Source organism: Planococcus citri, chromosome 5 (assembly GCF_950023065.1).
Source record: "Planococcus citri chromosome 5, ihPlaCitr1.1, whole genome shotgun sequence".
NCBI lineage: Eukaryota > Metazoa > Arthropoda > Insecta > Hemiptera > Pseudococcidae > Planococcus > Planococcus citri.
In genome coordinates, this window is record NC_088681.1 from 36114008 (window position 1) to 36136956 (window position 22949).

Here is a 22949-nt window from a genome sequence, read left to right on the forward strand (position 1 = left end):
CTTTTTCGTTGGAGATTACTTTGAATTGAAGGAATTGATTATCTACCGAAGAATCATAAAATAAGATGCAACGCTGAGGCTGAAGTCAATATTGACTATTGAGGAATTTTACGAACATCACGAACGAAACTTCAGCGAACATCTGCTTCAATTTTATATCAATAGCCTAAAATGGGTCGACTTATGATTTTTTTGGCAACTTTTTAGTTTGTATTGATTTTATGCCAATTTATATCATTTTATACCTTACTAAGTGGTGCACAAACAAATAAATGTTGGTAAAATAAAAATGTGTACATAAATTGGGAATAAAAATTTTAAAAAATAAAAATGCAATTGAATTGAAGTACCTTGGCATGATTCATTTCCAAGCAAGGAAAAATCATTAAACTTTTCAAAACGCCATAAAAGATAATAATCCTAACAGTCATATCTGAATCTACATCATTGGACATTTTGAGCTGATTTGAAACACCAGAAATAGGCTCGCATGTCTGCCTATTTAAATAAGAATCATATCAAAATCCATTTCGTCATTCGTGATTATTGGGACTCAAAAATTATTTAATATTAATCTTAGGCGTCCCTGATAATTTTTACCCTCTCCTCCCTGAAATGAAAAAAAGTTTTAGTCGGAGCAATAACACAATGAAATTTTCTCAAATTTAGTTTCCTCCTGGTTCAATTTGAAATCTGTTTGAAAAATTTTGTTTGCATGCGGATAACTTTGACTATCCATACTTCGACTCGAAATTCAACCATGCCCAAATTTTAAAGATGGGTGGAGGGTGGAGTGGCAGGGCTCATACTCAATTTCTTTCAAAACAGTACTATAACTTCAGTAACCAAAAAAGTTCAAAGAAATAACCAAAAAACCTATACTTACATAAACCATAATATGAAAAACATTTCAATTCACAAAAAAAAGACCAAAATGAAGGCAAGACTTTTTAGTCATTTTTTGCAAAAAAAAAAAAACTGAGACTTTGAAAGTTTAAAGATGAAAATGGAAATTTTTGGTAATTTTAGGTAAAAAGCAATTTTTTACAATTATTCTGAGAAAAACGAAAACTTTTTTCAATGTTTAGGCACAAAGGAGAGAATTTTTGGAAATTAGATATTGGCAAAAACATGACGATTTTTAGTAAATTTTTTTCGAAAAACAATTCTGTGTAAAAAAACAATATTTGTAGGCAATTTTTACGGAAAAAGTGAGGATTATTTGAATTTTTTACCAAAAGAAGCCTTTTTCAACAATTTTTGGCAAGAAAGGAGACTTTGTGAGCAATTTGACAACCGATGAGACTTCATCTATGCAATTTCAAGCAGAAAGTGAGAGATGAACAATTTAAATTTGTGAAAATTTTTATAAACAAAAATACTTGAAAAGTAACCGAGTACTTACGGTCCTAAGTGGCCAAACGACCTTGGGAAGCAATATTGATGGGTCAACGACCTTAAGAGGCTAGATAAGCAAGGATCTTGAGAAGCTAGAAGGTAAATCAGTGACATCTGTCTTTTAGAGTCTAGACACATAGGTCAATGACCTCAAGAGATCAGACAGACAAATGGAAAACTCTGGACCGTCACACAGACATTCGGACAACCGTAAGAGGCCAGACAGGCAGACAGATGGGTCAATGACCTTAAAAGGCCAGACAAGCAAATAGATGACCATGAGATGAGTGGGTAGACAAGTAGGTGACCTGTCAGACGAACGAACTTGAAAAGCCAGACATACAGGCGAATATGTGAAGCTAGACGGATAGGTCAGTGACCTCAAGAAGCCAGTCAAACGGGTCAATGACCCTAAGAGATCAGACAGGCATTAAGACAGACAACCATGAGAGGCTAGACAGGTAGCTCAGTGCCCTTAAGAAGTTAGTCAGACAGGCCAGTGACCTTAAGAAGTCAGACAAGCAGACATACAATCTTAAATTGTTTTTTTTTTAATTTTTAGAGAATTTTTTTCAAAAGTTCCCATGGAATGTTGAAAAAATTAGAAATATCATTTGAAGGCTTGAAGCTCAAAAATGGATAACGATTCTGGACAAGTCGATGTCGAATAAAAATTTTTTTGTACCTACCGCCTACTTTTGAAATTTTAAATTCGAACAAAAAAAAACCAAGCCACTTTCAGAATTTTCATTTTCTGCTTCTTTGTAAAATTATTTGACCACAATTTATCAAATTTTTAAAAAAATGAAAAAGACCTACTCTACAAAAAGGCACATCAATACGAGTATAAAAAGTAGGGAAAGTACTAAACTTTCAGCAGCTCAAGTCAAATTAACTTCAATATCTTTGATATGGTTTCAAAAATCTGGATAAGACCAACTGAAAAAGATGGCATTCGATCCTGAAAAGTTGATGTCACTTGCGGGAAAATTTTCTATCAATTTCACTGAAAAAGTACATAATTATTTTATACAAAAACTATTGCATGAATCCTGACGAAATTGTCACCTTTAAAAGTTTTCTTTTGGAGAAGGAGGGGGTGAGCTGCAGATCTCAAGTGTAGGTCTAATCGAAACACCAGGGTCATGTTCGTTTTCAGCACCTTCAAGAACGTGCGAATTTAGAGAATCACACACTTTTAATTTTATCGAAGGCAATTTTTTAGGTAATTTTCAATCGATTTTTACAATTTTGAAAGAAGAAGTCCACAAATTGACTCGTCTTATTTTTCGGTTACAACCTCTCAGTGTCACAAGTCTTCCAATTTTGAAAAAAAAATTAAAATGCAATTAATTCGAGGTCACTGCTCACTGAGTTCGAATATCTATTCATTTCCAGAATTCGACTCTTCAATATCTCTCCAGCTTCTCCTTATCTTCTGGATAGACAACCAGCACCACGTAATAAACAAAACACCGGTTAAGTATCACTTTTATTTACAATGCAGCGTTAATATTGGTAACCCAAATTAAAAAGCTGATAAATACGTTGATAATAATGTACCTTACATTATACAAAATTGTCAAAATCCAGCTACACGTAATTTATGCATCTTAAATTTTTAAACGCCTAGTCGTCGTACCATTCAATGCACCTTGACAGAGACCATGTTCATTTACACATACAGCCTCTTCAATACATTACAAAAAAACAAAGGAAACAGAAAGAAAGAAAAATGTGCACCGTACACAAACAGTAACGACGACCACAGGTAGGCTATCTCTACCATTAGCGCATTTAGCATTTGAAAACTGCAGCTGCAGGCAGCTCACTAATTTGTCAACGTAGTCGGATGTCCCACACAATGTTTTGTTTGGCCACCGAATCGATGGTACGTAAAAAGAGGTCCTCAAATTTGTGACCGACCCCCGATATTTTTTCCATTTTTTTTTTTTTACATCGTATAATATTTTTCTCCTCAAAAATTCTACTCGTACAATCGTACATATAAATTACTTAAAAAAAAGAAAAAAAAAAGAAAGAAAATCAAAAACATTAAAAATAACTCGCAGCAGCGAAAAAAGCCTTCTCGTAGGCAGAGCGCGGACTAACCAATGTAATAAGCAACTCGACAAAATTATATGCGACGGCTCCTACCGTTTGATTGTTTTATCCAAATAGTTTTTTCCCCTTTTTTTTATGACTATTTTATCAACGCTATCGACGGAATTATCATCTAAATACGATAAAATAATACAATAAACTATACAATAATACAAATACAAGCTATACAACGAATAAAAAAAATTTTTGATTACAGTGTCCTTAATACTATAAAATACATATCACAATTGTATTTGTATATATCGTTTGTTCGTTGCTAAGTCGTACGGAAAATTATTTTCACTTCGACTACATCTGTCGTCCCTGTTATTATTTTTATATAGGTTTTTTTTATCCACATACATATGCGCCGGATGGTTACGTTAAAATTACAATAAATATAGTACAATACGTAAAAAAAATCAATACCGTAAATAAATATTTATAATTATAAAACAAAAAAAAAACTGCCCTGATTGAGAGACGAGAAAAAGAGAAACCCGAACGAGAGAAACCCTATAGGAATGTCTTTTTCAATTCGAATAATTAGAAAAAAAATTACGGATTTTTTTTTGACAACAGAAAAATGTGACAGAGAAGAGTTAAAAATCAAACGCACACGTAGGTATATACAAGAAAAAAAAAGAGTGCATAAGAACCACTTGGTTAAAATAAGAAAAATTCTCTATCGGGCCCGAGTATATCTAACGATCGATTTCTGGTAACTAGCTACAAGTTTTTGCCAATTTTAATGCAACAACACCCATTTCATCTTTATTATCTTTTTCCACCTCGCCGCAATCTTTTCCACTAACAACAACAGCGTAGTAGTGTACCAGGGGGCAACGAACTAAAAAGGAGAAAAAAAGAACAAATCTGTACACAAACTTATATAAGAAGAACAGACGAAGAAGGAAAAACAATCGTACAAAATAAACAAGGAAAAAAACACGAGGAAAAAAATAAGAAAAAACGAACAAACAAAAAAAAGGAGAAAGAAGAACATAATAAGTCAAATTTGATACACACATACACGTACAGAGAGATAGAGAGAGTCAGAGAGACTGGGAAATAATAAAAAAAATAAATAAAAAGAGAATAAGTTCGAAAAATGACTGGTTTTTATCTTCAATTAATTTTCTCTTTTCATTTCTGCGAAATACGAAGACGACGAACAGGGTGAAGATGACCAAGACGAATTAATCTCGCTATTTTGTCTTTCTCGTATCGCTGCTGACCACGTTGTTACTACTGTTACCACCTTCGACTGGTTTCGTACTCATGAAGCCGTTATTGATGCCGTTTGAGTAGTATACGTTTCCGCATGCCGATTCGGTGGCCGTTTTCGTGTATCCGGCGGTGCCATTTGATACTGGTTTGATGTAGCCGTTTTGAGATGTGGTGGTCTTTTCGTCTACCGATGGGGCGGATGATGACTGTAAGAAAATTAGAAAAATAAAAGGTTAGTTTTGAGGCATCGATGAGAGAAACTACCCTTAAACGATACAATAATATAATATAATGAACTGGTGACAAATTGAGAAATAGACTACAGAAGAGAGGAGGTTAATTTTGGCCAATTTTGTCAGAAACCACGATTTTTGGTCTCGTGTTTTACAAAAAGTGAATTCTGTTTTGATTTTTTCACGTTTTTCACTCTTTTCCATCATAAAGATTTTACATTTCATTTTTTTATATCTACCAGCATTACAAAATTTATTTTCACTAAAAATTGAATAATTTTTTAATTTTATTCCATTTTTTTGTTGTTTTAAAATTCAAAAAGAATCTACATACGTACATTCATAAAATAAAACAAACTTTGCATTTAATATGGCCAAAAAGATGATTTAGTTTAAATTCATCTAGGTTCTATTTCTCTTACACACGTTTATTTGAATTTTTAAATCATTTTTCATCTTAAAATTTTCTCTGCAATAAATACGTAAAAATTATCGCAAAACTTCTTTAAAATTTCTGAAAAGTTTTCCTCGATAAAAAAAATGTTATTTCAAGATAACGTAACCCATTTTTCAATTTTTCAGACTGATTTTACCCTCTTCTCATCTCTTTCTGGAGAAAAATTTTGAAAACAGAACTAAAACTGAATGTTTCAAGTTGAACTGAAACTTCGAAAATGGGGATTGAAATCTGAAAAATGGACCAGGATTTACCCTATGATTTTAGTAGTTCAAAATTGAGTTTTTACATCCCTTCCCTCCATTCGTATATCAAACAGTTTCTCAAGATAAGGACGAAACTCTTCGTTCAATTGCATCAAGTTCAGAAAATTGAGCTTTATCTAGACTTTTATAGCCCCAAATACGAATTTTTTTTACATGGATCAATAAATTCGAGAAAAAAATATGAATTTTTAACAAATTTAAAATTACAGTGCAAGATTTCTGAGCTAAATTCAGAACAATTTTCATTTTTGAGTAGGACTTGCAAGATCTATTGGACACTTTGGTGCTTTAAAAATCAGTTTGTGGAATAAAATTATAACTTGAGTACTTTTTCATTTTAAATCTTTAAAAAATATAGTTTTTTCAGATTGTATTAAACTTTTTAGATTTTTTGAAAAACATGATTATTTTTATCATTTGTTCAAGGCTTTAGGCATATCATTTTTTTCATAATAAGCACTTTTTGGTTTTTTGTTGTGATTGTTGTCTAAAACGCATGAGCTATCATTTCTACAAATGAAATTATTTTTCAATAATTTCGTCATCTTTAATCAAATTCTTCAAATTTGAATTATTGTCTCAAAAAACTCTAGAATTATGAAAAGGCATCTCACAGAAAACTTCAAATTTTCATTTTTTAAAAACATGTTGATTTTTTTGGGGAAAGGAAGATGGGATTGTTTTCACTTCATTTTCGTTTATCTATTTTAATTTCGTTCTATGTTGCTAACGGTTCTCTATTTTACAACTTTCTTTTTCAATTTTAATTTTATCTTCATTTTCGATAGAATAATTTTCTTATTTGAGAAAACGAATAGGTAAGTTTTGAAATTTTTTTCCTCTTTTAAATTCAACCTTTCACTTTTTAATTTTATTCATTTTCAGTTTGTTTGGTTTTTTTTTGGTAATTTTCAAAATTTTACGTATTCAGTAGAAATTGATTTTTTTTTTATTGACAAAAAATGAACCAGTTTTTGATTTTTCCGAATTTTTTCTTTTTTAAAATTCAAAATGAATAAGCAATTTTTGAGTTTCTTTTCTTCGTGTGTTTCGAAATTCAAGTTGATTGTTACAATGCGTCTGGAATTTGCAAGCGTAACTTTACACCAACCATGATGCATTCTTCAATTTTTTTTCTCACGTATTTTTTCAAGTTTTTATTTATTTATTTTTATTTCTATTTTTTTCAAACGGAAGAATATTTCTATTATAATTTAGTCTTCAACTTTTTCCACTAAAAAAGTGGTTCAAAAATATTACAGTTTTTTGAGATTCTTATTCTCGTTTTTAAATAAATAAAAATTTCTAAAATATTATTTTTCCAAATATAACAATTTTTTTGTTTAAAAAAATGAACATTAAATAGAAGTAAATTATCAACAATTTTTCATTTTTTCTGTTTTTTTTTCTGTTTTTTTTTAAATCATTCAAATCCAAATTGAGCAATTGTTCTAGAGATTTTAGAATCACTAAATGGTAAGTATTTTCCATAAAACAGCCAACCAATTTTTCGCATCTGATTTTTCATTTGAATGCATTTTTTTTTTAAACTCAAGTTAATAATTTAATTATAAAAACTTCGGATATCAAATTGCTCTGAAAAATAATCATCTTGGTTAGAAGTTTCAAAATTCTTGTTTTTTATTTCATGGAAAAATATTTTTATAGTTTTTTTTCTTACATGAGCAGGAAACTACTTCAACTTTTCACTCTGGATTTGAAAAATTCTGAGATATTTGAAAAAAATACGTCAGAAAAACCAAAATCTAAAATTTCAACGGTTCAGGTTCATTCTTTGATTTATCAAATTTTCAAAATTTCACTACTTTAACAAAACGTTTTTGAAAAAAAAAACAAAAAAAACACCGAAATCCTCCAGCAGAAATTTACTGAAAGCGAACATTTTTCAATTGAACTAGCCGAAAGAAGGCTTGAATCAAAATTTCAGCTGCCCAAGTTCGTATCCAGTCGTTCTAGAAATATTTACAATTCTTGGAGAAAATTTATTTGGCGCTGGAGGCCTCAGAATGGCTGGAATTCGCGAAAAATGGATTTTGAAGATTTTCAACTCAGGAATACTTACCACAATTTTGAACATTTTATTTTTTTTCTAATTTTGGGGTTATTTTTGCCTTTTTTAAAAATTTGTCAAAAATTAAGGAATAAGCTCGAGTAGCTAAAATTTTGGATTAGGAGTTTTTTTACACGTTGTTTTTGAATATCCAAGCATTTTTCAAATCCCAAACAGTGGGTTGGAGTGGTTTCCTTTTTAAGAACCTTTCAATTGAACGACGCCAATTGATTGAAATTCGTACCTATACCTAGCATTCAAAAATTTCACCTTCATAATCGAAAATTATTCAAACCAAAAACAAAACGACAATAAACCGATTAAACCGGGCAACTTCGCAGGAATAGATCTCCCATCCCTCGAAGCCTCTCTCAGAAATCACTACCAACTGAAGATGAATGTATTTCTCGAATTATTTTCCTACATCAATCCATCAATGATCAAGTAGGGTACTTATCTAGCTTAAAATTATGTCTCATCTGCAAATTACCGTATTCGCTGCGATCGACGATTTAGATCTGGATTTCGGTTGAGTGTATTTTTCTTTGTAGAAACCAGAGAACAACACCAAAAATAGTACGCCATGGAGTCCAATCCAGATAGTGAAGCTTTTCGGGTAATCACAATCGACGAATAGAAGTTGGAATTGGTGAATGAAAATGCAAATGAATTGAACCTATACGAGCAAAAAAAAAAAAATGAACGTAAAATTCAATCATCTTCTTCCCTTAAGTATCTGTTCAGAGGTTCGCAAATCCCATACATACCATTTGGAAAGCGGTCAGGTATTTTTTCCACCAAATATATTTCTGATATTCGGGTCCCATTGCGGATACCATATAATAGAAGTACATCACAATATGTACGAAAGTATTCAACAAAGCGAAAAATGTACTATGACCACCTGCGAAAGGAGACAAGAAAAAAGGCAACTCGTTAAATAAATTCGAACATCGTATCTAACCATTAAAAAAAGCAACACGATTTTTTTTTTCGTCTTACCGGGGGCGAATTTCATTCCCATCCAAACGCTCATTGGCATAATACCGTGATGAATGACGTGCAAAGTCGACACTTGAGAGAATTTCTTCCTTAAGATGAAGAACAGCTGAAAATGACACAAATAAACGTTACTATTATTATACGAGTTGACTACGAATATAACTTACAAATACACTTTTTTTTTCACCCCTACATAAATCATCCTGCGAACGACACCCATGCGTTATTTTTTCCCTATATACCTTACAAAGGAAAAAAATTCTCGATAATCGAAAATACATATTCCGATTTTTCTCATTTGATGAAATTTATACCCAACCGAACCGAGCCCGGAAGGCTGAAAAATTACACTATTTCGACATAGGAATTCGATTGAGAAAAACGATAATGAAAAAAATCTCCCCAACGATAAAATACCCCTGCAATGGAAACCGATCCTCTGTGAACTAAATTTACAAAAGTTACCATTAAAAAGGCGGCCGTTCTAGCGAAAAAGTAATAAGAGAAAAACCGTGGCATCATTCGAAAAACGTGCTATTTGCAAAAACCAACGAAAAATACTCGAAAAAAAATCGCTCACAATAGAAAGAGAAAGAAATGCTGTTACATAAATCATCCCTTACAACAATACCGCTTTAGTGAGACTTTCAATTACATATTACCTCCCTAGCACTCCGTCTATATACTCATTCGAAGCTATCCATTCACAACCCATAAGCCAAAAAAGCTCTTTTTTCTTAAACCCCCCCTTCATCCTGGACCGCCTTCAGCCTAACATTCATTCCAATCAAACCCTTTTTCACTGGTAATTTTATTTATACAGTTAAAATAACCCCGCCGCCAGTGTTGCCTTCGGCGTAAACATTTCTTCTCCGGACTCGAGTCGAACGAATATGCTTTAAAAGAACGATGTTCGTTCATTTCAAGACGATGATTGGATGATTTTTTTTTCCTGCGGATGAACGAAGGATTTAACGATGCGAGAAATTTTTTTTCAATCTCGAGTTTTGAGAACAAAAAAAATTGTTGCACAAAAGATAATTCGAGAAACGACGAAAAATTTCACTAAAATTTCAGCCAAATGGAATTTTACAAGCGAATGATTTTTAAATGAATTAGGCCTACATGAGAAAATTTCGAAACCTTGGAAAAAAATTCAACTGCTTCGAAAAAAAAATTTTAAACTGATACCTTGAGCAAAATTTCGAGATAATGGAATTTTGCGTTGGACGTAAAATGATCAACCCTTGGAGCACGAAAGGTGAATAGGTATCTTTATTTAGAAATAATTTTATTACTTTTTCATACGCCTGTAATGGATTTTACAATTTTTTTTTTTACCAAATTCGAGAACAGATAACTTTTTATATTTTTAGGAGTCGAAAAAAATTGTAATAACAAACTTTTCGACGCACTTTTTTAATCATAATTTTGAATTACGATATTTTTTTTCAAAATGCAAAATATTATTTTCTTTCCCTTTAATTTATACATAGATTGAACAAAATATAAAACTCATCCAATCGGAAATTCGTTTCAAGTTTTCCTCACATTAAAAAAGCATTTGCGCTTCAAAATTCAAAAATGTACGTGCAAAATTTTATTTTCAACTAGTGGTTTCAAGTTGAAACCAAATCTTCAAATTTTTCCACGATTTATTAGTAGGTAAATTTAAAACTAAATGGATCCAGCAGCTTTGGAAATATGCTACATCATTCTCAAAGGCTTGTGCTCGATTTTTTCCAAAATAAGAAGTAGTAAGCAAAACATATTTTTGAATGTAGAAAAAAATCAAAAAATAAGCCAAAGATTTCAGTTAAAAATGTAAACAAAAAAGTTACCATACAATCAACCCTACAATTGAAATCTGATGATAAACTCAATTGAGATTTTGACAATTTTAGCAAAAAGCTGGACTTTTTGGCAATTATGAGCAAAAAAGTTTTTGTCAGAAAAGTGAGACTATTTTGCAACTTTTTGGCAATAAAGCAAGACTTCTTGGCAATTTTGAGCATAAAAGTGAAATTTTTTTGCAATTTCTGGCGAAAAAGCGATATTTTGACAATTTTAGCAGAAGGTAGAGCTTTTTTTGGCAATTTTTGGCAAAAAAAAAACAAAACTTGAGAAATTTTTAGAAAAATTGAGATTTTTCAAGATTTTTGTGTAGAAGGGCAACAATTTTTCAATAGGTGATTTTTGGCAGAAAAAATAAACTTTTCAGGAATTTTTGCCAAAAAATAAACTTTTGTGGCAATTTTAGGAATTTTTAGGTGAAAAATCAAAACTTTTCAATATTTTGATACGTAAAAAAAAGAGACTTTTTGTAAATAAATGGCGAAAAAGTGACACTTTTTTGCAACGTTTGTCAAAAAATTAAGACTTTCTTGCAACTTTTTAGTGAAAACGGGATTATTCTTTTGGGAAAATCTAAAAGCAAAACTTTTACAAATTTAGCAAAAAGGTAAGGCTTTTTGACAATTTTTGGCAATAAAGCTAGCTGTTTTGACAATTTTTGGAAAAAAGTAAGAGATTAGAAATTTATTGCAAAAACGCGACAATTTTTTGTAAGAAAAAAACTTCTTTGGCAATTCTTTTACCAAGTCGAAATTTTTTGCTATTTTTGACAGAAGGCAAGACTTCGAATAATTTTAGCCAAGGCTCAGGCTTTGTAACCGTAACGCTGAAAAGGCAGTGCCACCAGTTGGAAATTTTTTTTGTGAAAAGGCGATAATTTTTAGCAAGAATCGATCATATTTTGGGAATTTTGACAAAAGACGAGATTTTCTACTTTTTTGGCAGAAAACGATTGTTTCCAGATTTTTGGTGAAAAATCGATACTTTTTGGCAATGTCTGGTAAAAAACCCAGCATTTCGTGTGAATTTTGAAAAAAATATTGAATTCAGGAATTTTTTAGCAAAAAGAGATGATTTTTAGCAAGAAACGAGACTCTGAATGGTAAATTTCAAAATTTGATTGAAAAATGAAGAAATACGCGACTCTTTTATAATCTTGGCAAAAAAGCAGAATAAAATCCAAACGGTTGAACACCTTGAGATACCGATTCACTTGATTTTTTTTCAAAAGTAGCTTTTTCCATTCTGAAATCAACGAGGCCCAATTGCAGTAATATGAAACCTTGAAATTTCTCCTACCAATTCCACATATTATTACATCTCTTTGAAAAATTTTCCGAAATTTTTCCAACTTTATCATCAATTCAAAAATTGTACAAAAAAATTCTCCGATTTTCGTCAATTTATCTACACATTCCAAACAATAAAATCGTAATGAAAGTATTTTCAAAAAGAAAAGAAAATCGAAAGTGAAAAAACCCCATCGCCAAGTAGATACTCGTACATCGCGTACCTCCTTCGTACATTTTTTATCAACTTTTCTTTTTTAAATAAACCAAACAAATTACTTTTCAACACGATAAAAAAAAACCTCCAGCCGAGAAAAATACACCGACTACAGTGAGAAAACTACCCCAACACGTACATCAAAAAGGATAAGTACGAGTAAAAAAAAAACACCGAACAAATGAGTAAATAAATCAGCCGAATGTAACTTTTATTCACCTCTTAATAAATACGCTGAATGATTTACGAGAGCAGTAGCGCAACCTGTAATTTTCTATTTTTCCCAACACCGATCATTCGAATAGAAAATTACTACCTCTTGTACTCGTCGTCGTAGGTATTCGACGAAATTCGCGTTTATATTAAATTTTTTATCATTTTTTTCTCACTTTCTTCCAACAAACCACTTTATAATACCAACCTTTAATATCCATTAACCTTGTATAATTTTCTCTGCAACTTGCCACGAGACTAATTACCTCTTTTTTTTCACCTTGTCCTTTTCTAAGGCAACGTTCGTCCTATCATTTATTCATCCTCGTGCAAATTTACACTTTTCTTTTTTCATACCTTTCCCTTTCACCTAAACCCTCTCTCTACGTTGCTTGTACAGATGCCAATGCCAATTTACTCTTCTTTCTTTTTTTTTCATTAACCACTAAAGGGTAAATATTTACCTAAGAACACTATACAATCAACGAGGGGGTTTTATTGCGATAAAAAAGAACACCTCTTTTACTCGTAAATAATTCCGTCTGTATAAAATTGCACTCGTCACATTCGCCGATAAAAAAGACTGAAAAAATTCACTTCGGTAGCCAATTTTTCCCCTTCTTATAATGCGCCAATGTGGCAATTTTTTCACCGGGTTGTTGGGGTCTTTGCCCTGCACATCTGATACCGTTATACGAGTAATAAAGTCGTAAAATTCGCAGCTACTACGCGACACGATGTCGATGTCGATGTCGGTCCCACGGTGAAATTTCGTTAGCAAAGACTCGAGAACAGTTAAATTACATACCTCCTCAAGCGCGCTTTAAAAGGCGATTAAATAACGCAATTTTATTATTTATAAATTTACGTAAGTTCACAAAGTTTGTACTTACTGTGTCGAAAAATTCCGTGAATTTTGAGATATAATACCACCAGCATGTTCTGGCCATCTGTAAAATAAAAAAAATTGAAATGAAAATTTACATCGTTCGAGTACACACACACAGCCACATTATAAGTACATATACGCTATTACATTGTATCCTATCATGTGGTATTTGCAAAAGCCAAATACCCCTATGATAATTGAAGCCGAAGAGCTTTCGCAGTATATTCACATAACAAGGCGTACTATATATATGCACACACAGAGAGAGAAACGCTTATTACAAAGCATTTAATGCGCGCAAAAGCCTTTCCTTTTGCGAACACAATATCGACATAAATACAGCGACAGGGTATATGCTAAACAATATATGCCATACAAGCGGTTGCGAAAATAGGGTATTACACAAGTCGAACAATTTCGCTTCGTTTAACCTACTCCACTTCACTCTATCGTATTTCGTACCTTTTTCCCAGCGTCATTTTCCTCTTTTTTACTCTCTTTTACGAGTACATATGCATATAATCGTCGCAGCTCGAATGCAAAAAAAACACACACACACACACATACCTACGAAAAAAAAATGATGGGTAGAAAAATTTATCGCGAGGAATGCGTAAACATAGGTTTATCCTGCTTCTGTAATCGGTATTCGCGCCATATTCGTATAATTTTCACACATTATACAGTAAAACTCTCGCGAGAAGATCGCGATAATTCTACTCGCGAACGTTTATTATGTGGGTATTTTTATATATGTGCATACTTATGCGGCAAATCCTACACAAAGGAGAAAGGATTTGATTTACATAGTTTAATTTTCACGTATTATATACGTCTCCTCTCGGCCCCTCTCATTCGGACCTTTTTCTTTGGCAATAACGAATCGACTCAATTACGTAACGTTGTGGAATTTTCAAAATGGAATTTACTTCTATATGATATGAAAAAGTACACTCGTCGTACAAGTGGTGTTAAATTTGATGCAATTAATTTGATAAAATTTGAAATTCCCTTAGGGGAAAAGGAAGCTTAGAGAGAAACTTTTCAAACGGAGGGGGGGGATAAAGAAAAACGAGCTAACGAGTTACATTGTAACCGACACGACACCCCCCCCTCATCCCTTATTTTTGTAAATCTTTCGTATTAAAAAAAAAAAAAAAAAAAACTTACAAGCGTGAGACAGCTTTTTTTTTACAAAAATTGACAGAATATGAGAATCATTGAAGCGAGGGGACAGGATCACAGGACTAATTTTTTTTACAGTTCTGATAGACTTGATACGAATGGTAGATCTCAAAAAAATATTTCATAGTGAATTTTAATGATTTTAATGCTTTTAAGCTGTTTTCCAACATTTTAATAGGGTTTTAACCATGTTTCTTGCACTTTGAAGTTCAATTTTCTAAATTTTGCTTAAATTTCATTAATTATTGCTAACTTACAATCATTTCAGTACTTTACCCTGGTTTTATGTAATCTTGGGCCCATTTCAACAATGTTTTACCGACGCAATTTTGGCCGAATTTAGTCAAATTTCAAAAAAATTTGATGACTGATTTTATTGTTTTTTATTTGTATTTTCAATTTTTTTTATTATTTTGGAACATGTTTTCAAGATGTTTTATGCGAATTTTTTCCGAATTTTTAAAACATTTCATAAGTTTTCGACGCTTTGGTACCATTTTTAAGCTTTTTAAACAAATTTTAATGTTATTTTCAACATAATTTGATGACATTCTAAGCCATTGTTTGAGAATTTTGACATATTTTCCAAGAATTTGATCCGTTTTTGGAATTTTTTAATAATTTCAATGTTTTTTAAGTAACTTTTATGCCATTCCAACATCAGAGATCGTGAGTTATACTAAATTTTTTCCAAAAAACAAAAAAGATTGAAAAAGTAACCAAAAAGTAACTAAAAAAGTGACAAAACTGGAGCAAAACATTTTGAAATTTTTTGATAGAAAATTAAGAACTTTTGACAACTTTTGAAAATAAAATGAGAATTTTTGCAATTTTTGGAAAAAAAACGAGACTAACAATTTTTTAACAAAATGAACGATTTTCTAGCAAAAAAGCGAAACTTCAGACAATAGGTAATTTAAGAAAAAAATAAGACTACGGAGTTTTTCTTAAAGTACCTAACAACCAACTTTTAAAAATTTTGAGGGTGTCCACAGGAATTTGTTGACCGAAAATCACTACCTTTAAAAAAAAATCATCACCTTCCAAAATATTTTCAACCCCACTCCCTCCAACAAGATCAATTTTTTCCTCTTTTTTTCTGGATGTCTACTCTACATCGAAATTTCAAACTAAAAAACTCAAGACTTCAGCAGGACTTTTAGCAGGACATTTTTTAAACACTTGGAATTTTTTAAAAAGGGGAGGTGGGCGAGATAAAATTTTACACTCAAATTTTTCGCTTTTCCAATGTCTTCAAACATCCCACGATTTTTTTCAAGCAAACGGATGTCGAAAATATAATTTTATTATGCATTTCAATTTTTCGTTTTATTTTTACCTTTGCTGAGGTTCTGTGCTAAATGTAATGAAATTGGGCGAAAAATAAAACTTTTAACAACACAACAAATTTTTAAAAAATATTTGAATTTGAACAATAAATTTTCATTTGGAAAAAGAAAAGCAAATAGCCTGAGCGATGCGGGGGCAAAACCTCTCAGAAATGTGAAATCCAAGTTCTAACAAAGTCCATAAATGAGCCCTTTTCTACATGAGTGAAAAATGGGATTTTCCACTTTTTTTCATTTTTCACTACCTTTTAAGCAAAATTGCTGAAAATCACTACTTTTTCACTACTTTCACAACCCTGTAGACACCCTGTTTGTTGAAAAACGAGAATTTTTTATAATATCCGACCAAAAAAATGTTTTAATAACATTTCATGAAATTTTTGAAGAACCTTGTCAAAATTTGTACGTATCAATTATTTTCAATAAGTTCTGATCTTTACTAAAAGAAATCAATTGCTTTTTGTCAAAAAATTTCCAAAAATTCTCAATTGTTCAAAAATTGACAAAAATTCATCTAGGTTTTTAACAAAATTTTTTTAGCTAAAAAAAGTCACTTTTTTCAAAAATTGCGTCAAGTCAAAAATAGCAAAAGCTCTGCCTTTTGTTTAAGTTATCAAAAAAAAAATGTTTTTTGGCAAAAAGTATCCATTTTTCTGAAAATTATTCACAAATTTCGCTTTTTTCCCAAATTGTGAAATTCTCTTCATGTTGCCAAAAATTTTCAAAATGTTTCGCTTTTTCAAAAAGTTGCGAAATAGTTGAGCTTTTTTGTCAAAAATTCTGAAACAGTATCACTTTTTTGCCAATACCTAATTGCCAAAAATTTCCGCATTCCTGTTTTTTTGAGTATGGTGGAGGGGGGGGGGTGTTAATAATTACAAGATTATTACACCGTGCTTATCCCCTCCCACCCTACTCCCTCCTACAAGTGGTTGCCTAGATTTCATTTTGAAAATCACTTTGTAAATGGTAGCTTCCAACTCAAGTAGGTATTCATCATAAAAAGTCGAGCTTTCACAGATAAAGTTTGACTTTGAGCTTTTCATATTTTATTTCAATAACATGATTTCGAATTATTCCCCTGTTTACCATATAGGAGATTTGGCTGAAAATTGGGCAAAACAAGAGGGTCTGATTTTATTTGAAACATTCCGAGATTCTGCGGGAAAAGCTCATGTTCAAGATAACTTTTGCCACTTGCATTCAAACTGATCCATCCAAATAATTCAAAAAATAAATCAAAGTGTAATTTTAACGTCCCCTCCGCCCCCCCCAAATTCCACATTTGCACAAAAAATATTACACAACATAAGCTCGAACTTTATCCCAATTTCAAGTCAATTTTCGACAATTTATAATTACGTACGATGCGAACCTACAAAGCCAGTTTTAATGCAATCCCCTCCCCCATCCCCTGCACTTAAATTTACGGGCATTTAAAACCGAACTCTCCATAAAATCTAAAACAATGCAGTCGATTTCAATCACCTTGTTTCAAGTGACGTCAACACAACACAACATTAAAATTAAAAGGGAAAAATCAAAGTAGGTAATCAATTTCAATTACTATAATCACGGTACATTATACTCGTGTACTACGTAAACCGTCAAATTCTCGCGTTAATTTTTTTCTCTCTTTCGAGTCAGTCACTGTACCAGTTTTATACTCGCGAGCTTTTATCGAAGACGTCAGACATTTTTTACAAAGTACCTTTGACGTCTCCATCAACGGTAATTGGTAAGCTCGAGGGAACTTCTGCACGAACCGAACTCGTATCGATATTTACCATAATGTGAGCTTTTTTTTCCTCTTCTGTTTACTGGAAATGGAGTACAGAGTGGAGGCGAACAGGGTTTGAGTTAATTTACCCACGACGACGACGGCGACGTAGACGAGAGGTAAAAAATCAAATCGGAAGAGAATTATTGGCAAATGTAGTCTGTAATGTGTACTACTAGTACGAGTTTCACAGTCCGGTTTACCTTCGGTACTGTAGGGTCGAAAGACTCGTTTTGCTTGTATATACGATGACGACGTCAAAACATAAGTGTGAGCTATGTAACTTTATACCTACACTACCTATCATTTAAAAATACATACAAGGAAACGCAGAACCTAAAAAAAAACCTGATAAAAAATATACGTAGTATAATACGCCGCTATTCTCAAAAGGGAAAAACGATAACGTGATTCGTCAAAAACAACCGTTACAGTATGATTTTCTTGTCATTTTTTCCATCAAGATTTTCTCGTTTAGGTTTCTAAAAATAAGCATTCCGACCGTTTCCATGCGAATACAGCAATCCTTTAACTGAAAATCGAATCGAGAGAGGCAGAAAGCTCGTGCTTTTTATAATTACTATTTTTTTTTCGATAGCAAAATAAATTAAAAATTTCCATCCAAGCAAGAATGATGTAAGAGTAAGAAATTTCCATTGAATACTTTCTAAAATTTTGATGTCTCTCTCATACGGACATAATTGCATAAGAATAACTCGTGAATGATCAAAGATTTCAAAGGAGAGGAGGGGGGGGGGGAATTTAATCTAAAAATACGAAACATTTCTGTTTTCAACTCAATTGCCGTTTCTATGTGCCTCAAAGTTCACAATTTATTTAGGAAAAAATTGACGAAAAAAATTGATTTCCGAGAAACCTGAATAACCTAATTTTGAGAGAAATCAGACCAGCAGATCTCCAGTTATTTCTAGTTTCTGAGGTTAAATTTTAGAACCACGCAGAAGGGAATTGAAAAAGGAGCACAATATACACCACCAGAACAAATTTCGGGGGCTAAAAATCCATTTTTCAATTTTTGACAAATTTTTGAAACTTTAAATTTAGCCATGTTTTGAAACCTCCAGCGGATTTTTGAAATCTCCAGTTTTCGAAAAACGCTGTAAATAAGATGAAAATAAAATTCAGCGCCTATGAACATATGTAGATTTATCATTTTTGCGAACCTTTCGATCGATTTAGACACATATTTTCAAAATCTTCTCATGCTGGTTCAAATCCGAAAAAAAGAGAAAAATTCATAGAAATCCGCTGGAGGCTCCAGAACGGTTCGAAATCACCATCGATCGACTCGAAAAGTCAAAAATAAGGTACACAAACCAAATTTCAACCTTTTATGCCAATCAGATCAAATTTGCATATTTTTCACGAGAAATGGCTCAAATTTGATTTTTTTAATTCGCCAAAAATTTAAAAAATATGAATTTTAAAGCTGGAATTTCTACAGGTGGTGTATTTTTGGAGCCTTCTCAGAAATCCGACCATTTTTCAAAGTTATCCAGTTGTTTTCAACAATTATTATATGTAGAAAAGTAGGTCTCGAGCGTGATAAATGACTGATATACGTATTATGCAGTATTTCCGTACATAAAAACACGAAACTTACCCTCATAGCCACAGGACTGGTGGAATAGTCGACTGGCTGACATCGATAACTGTAATGCGTCGCCCAACCGCTCATCAAATACTGAAACACAGAAAAAAAATTCCAAATTCAATACAATGTTGGATAATTTCCAAAATATTATCGTCGATTACTACAAATATTTCGCACGTGTGTAGCTTATCGATAAAAACACTCCATTCATCATGGTAACTTGTAACGTTACATACATTATGTCAAATTCTCTATATGTACGAACTACGAAGCGATGTGAATCGCAACAAGCAAGCAGTTCAAATCGACGATATTTTCGATCGACTCTGTTTCATATCGTGACGAGCCTTTCGTACCAACAATTGGCTTTTTGCCGCCTTTTGTAACTAATACGAGTACGTTGAAACGGAAGGCAGCTTTCTACATAGTTTAATTTCCCTACAGCTCGATTATTAATCTCATCATTTGATACATCAGCACCAAGTCAAACTCTAAAACAAGGCAGACATTCGACAATGAAGCACACGTCTCGGCCTCATCAGAGATCAAGCAACTCTGACGAGTACAATTTAACCGAATAAGAACATTTTAAAGACAGATATTTGGCAAGTTAGACTCTCTCGTTATCTACGAGCATTTAATTCGACAAATTTTCCGCTCGCTCCGCTCTTTCCGGAGCAGTTTTTTCCACTTTTTCTTTCTATTACCGAAGACAGGGGGTACATGGGGGTCGAGTCTTATTTCTCGCGCTCTACAACATCCCGAAGTCGGCGTTCTGGCTGAACACTAATAATAAAAATTTATCGCCTACGCGTCAAATGGTCGTATATACTATACACATCCACTAAATCTCTTTAACAGTGGTTTTTCTGTTTCTTTAACAATATGCATTACAACCAATGCACACATTCTTAAATCTGTGCGAAAATGATGCGTTACGCGGGATAGCGTCACTTCATCACTAAACCATCCCTAAGCCTTATATTTTATGACGTTCGTATAATATCTATGTAATAACCGCGTAGACGCACATGCCATAGTATTCATTTGGCACACAGCTCCAATTTACAGTTGCAAATAAAAAAAATTTTTATATAAAAGCCGAGAAGCGACTATTTAATTGCTGCTTTGGTTAAAGTACTAAATCGTTCGTAAAAATTACCTCCCAAATAGTAAAAACTTGGAATAAAAATGAAACTTGCATAGAAGCAAAGAAAGAGAATTTTATTCTATAGATAAAACTGTGTATCTAAATCGTTTGATTTCTGAGATTAAAGAGTCGTATAAACGAAAAAGTCCTCGAATTGAACGGAAATTAAAAATAAGATGGCGGAAAGACTTCGCAAGAGACAAACTTCTAACGAAAGGATGGACGAAAAATAATCAAAAAAGACTTTAATTTTAAAAAGATTGTAAAATCTATACATAGAGCTACAAAGGTTCAGATGTTTCCCTAAATTTTACTCGTACTGCTCATACAATACATTGTACAGTAGATTTTTTTCAATTGAAACGCTCTCAGTGCGTGGCAGGCAGATTTCGTTTAGAAACACGATTCTTTTTTTAGGCAGGGAGGAGAAAAGAGATGCTCAAGATGTTGAAAAAAAAGAAACACATTATGTATGTATTTCATCTTGAAATCTAAAATTTAGAATACTAATAGGTACTAAACAATGCAATCGGGATCAAATTGATCACATTTTGCCTGCGCAATAAATCAAAAATCACAGATAAAATTTTTAAAAAATAGAAAAATACCGTCAGGGTAATTTTAAATTAAGACACATATTTTTTGATACCATAAATATACCCAAACGCTGCGGTAATTACAAAAAATTACCATAATACGGTAGAATTACCGTATTTTACCAAAAATTACAGTATATTACCGTAATTTAATATATTATTACGGTAAATTATCAATAATCAAACGTAATTACGGTAAATTACCCGTAATTACAGTAAATTACCCGTAATTACGGTAACATACCTGAAGTCAAATGTAATTGCAGTAAATTACTCGTAATTGAATATATTTACGGTAAATTACTAATTATCTAAACTTGACGTAATTATGGTAAGTTGACCGTAATTAAACGTAATTACGGTAAATTACCAGTGATTGGATGTAATTCTGGTAAATTATCAGTATTTTAACGTAATTCTGGTAATATACTGCTGACTAAACTTGACGTCATCATAGTAAATTACCCGTAATTGAACGTAATTACGGTAAATTACAGGCAGAAGTGAGATTGAATCAATTATGGTAAATTACCTGTAATTTAACGTAAATATGGGAAATACTCGGTAATTCACTATAATTTTTACAAAAAAATTGTTTTTGAAAATTTCTTCAACATACTTAATATAGTTATGTCTGTAAGTATAATTCGACACGCTTTGCCCCTCCTCCTCCCCCATCAACATTTTCAGATCCAATCATCCAGTTCGATTTACAAAGACAAGAACCACTATTCACATCGCAATAAAACCCATCTCGTTCAATGTTTCACTAAAATCAACACATTCGTTTGAAAATTTCATCGACAAAGGTTCGAAATTTGCCCAGAATTAATTTCGCACAGCACGCAACGCAATTCACCCGGCGGCGAAAAATTTTACGCCAACTGCACGCATCCGAGATGAGCATTTTGGCGAAACGTGCGCAAAATTTCAATTCCTCGGGTGGCTCGTTCCGTTGGCAAATTCTTCTCGCATTTAAGAACACTCGGAGAATATTAAATCCTCTTGGCACTAAGAGATCAAAAATTACCCAGCATCAACGGGCAATCTATACGAAAACACGTTCGTAATCGTCAAGTTTGCTCTGATACTTATGTTTGAGCTCGAGCATCACCACGTGGTGGATTTAACGTTACATTTATCCACCTTGAATTTCCATAACCGAAGAAAATTCCCTTCGGTTTTGTACAGAAAATTTAGCCGAATCGGAAAAAGCTAACCTTATAAGTAGAACTAATACCCACATTTACCAGTACACCGTACACAAGCACAGCCTGAAACTAAAATTAACAACCACTAAGCCCTCCTCCCTATTTTCTCATTCGCCAAATCTGTGGGTACGGTTCTATACAATGTACTACTCGTATGAACAGTTACAGCAGTCTTGAGTCATCAACGTACGCCCACGTTTAATGAAAAAAATGCAACGAGTTGCATCCGAATCCGAAATAGTTCGTCGCCGTCGGTGACGTTAATACACGAGTCTTATTTCCATGATAGAAAAAATTCGCATTGCCAAATTGTTCGCGCGGTAATGAATTTCCTGTTTCGTTTTCGTGATAGCAGAGGAGATATGGTAAAGAGGAACGAGGAGAAAAAATTCTTAGCAGCTTCAACTAATCAACGTTCGTATGTGTACATTAAATTGTATGTATGTAATATAAATTGTACAATAATCGCTACAGAGCGTAGCGAAATCAATTACATTTTATCGCCGTCATTATCTCATTGGTGAGGACTATTTTCCGCAATGCAACGTCATTTTTTTCAACACTCGCCAAAAAAAAAAAAAAAAAAAAAAAAAAAAAGGAAACAAGAGTGATAAAAACAAATTACAGCACAACGTTCAAATCAGACCATCTAAGCACGCGACAATCATCAAATACCAGTACAATAGAGAGAACAAAAACACGACGAACACGATACCATATGTAGATACCATTTACCACCTACGATTAATTGCAGTTTTCAAAAAATTACCATAAACGATAAAGGAAAAATCGACAATGTTCCGGCGAGAAAAAAATCCAATTTTGCCTTTGTAACAAGTCT

General features: G+C 32.5%; 1 protein-coding gene across 3 annotated transcripts in view; it reads right to left on the reverse strand.

The window, feature by feature from the left end:
- Positions 1-2877: 2877 nt before the first annotated feature.
- Positions 2878-22949, reverse strand: part of LOC135847709 (very long chain fatty acid elongase AAEL008004) — a 92561-nt gene continuing 72489 nt past the window's right edge. For all 3 annotated transcript variants that reach the window (XM_065367381.1, XM_065367379.1, XM_065367380.1), the window contains 6 exons: positions 19161-19241; positions 13227-13283; positions 8761-8866; positions 8526-8662; positions 8249-8434; positions 2878-4937 (listed from right to left, as the gene is read on the reverse strand). In XM_065367381.1, the coding sequence (XP_065223453.1) occupies positions 4710-4937; positions 8249-8434; positions 8526-8662; positions 8761-8866; positions 13227-13283; positions 19161-19241 (795 nt within the window). In that variant the 3' untranslated portion in view covers positions 2878-4709. The remainder of the gene's footprint in view (positions 4938-8248; positions 8435-8525; positions 8663-8760; positions 8867-13226; positions 13284-19160; positions 19242-22949) is intronic.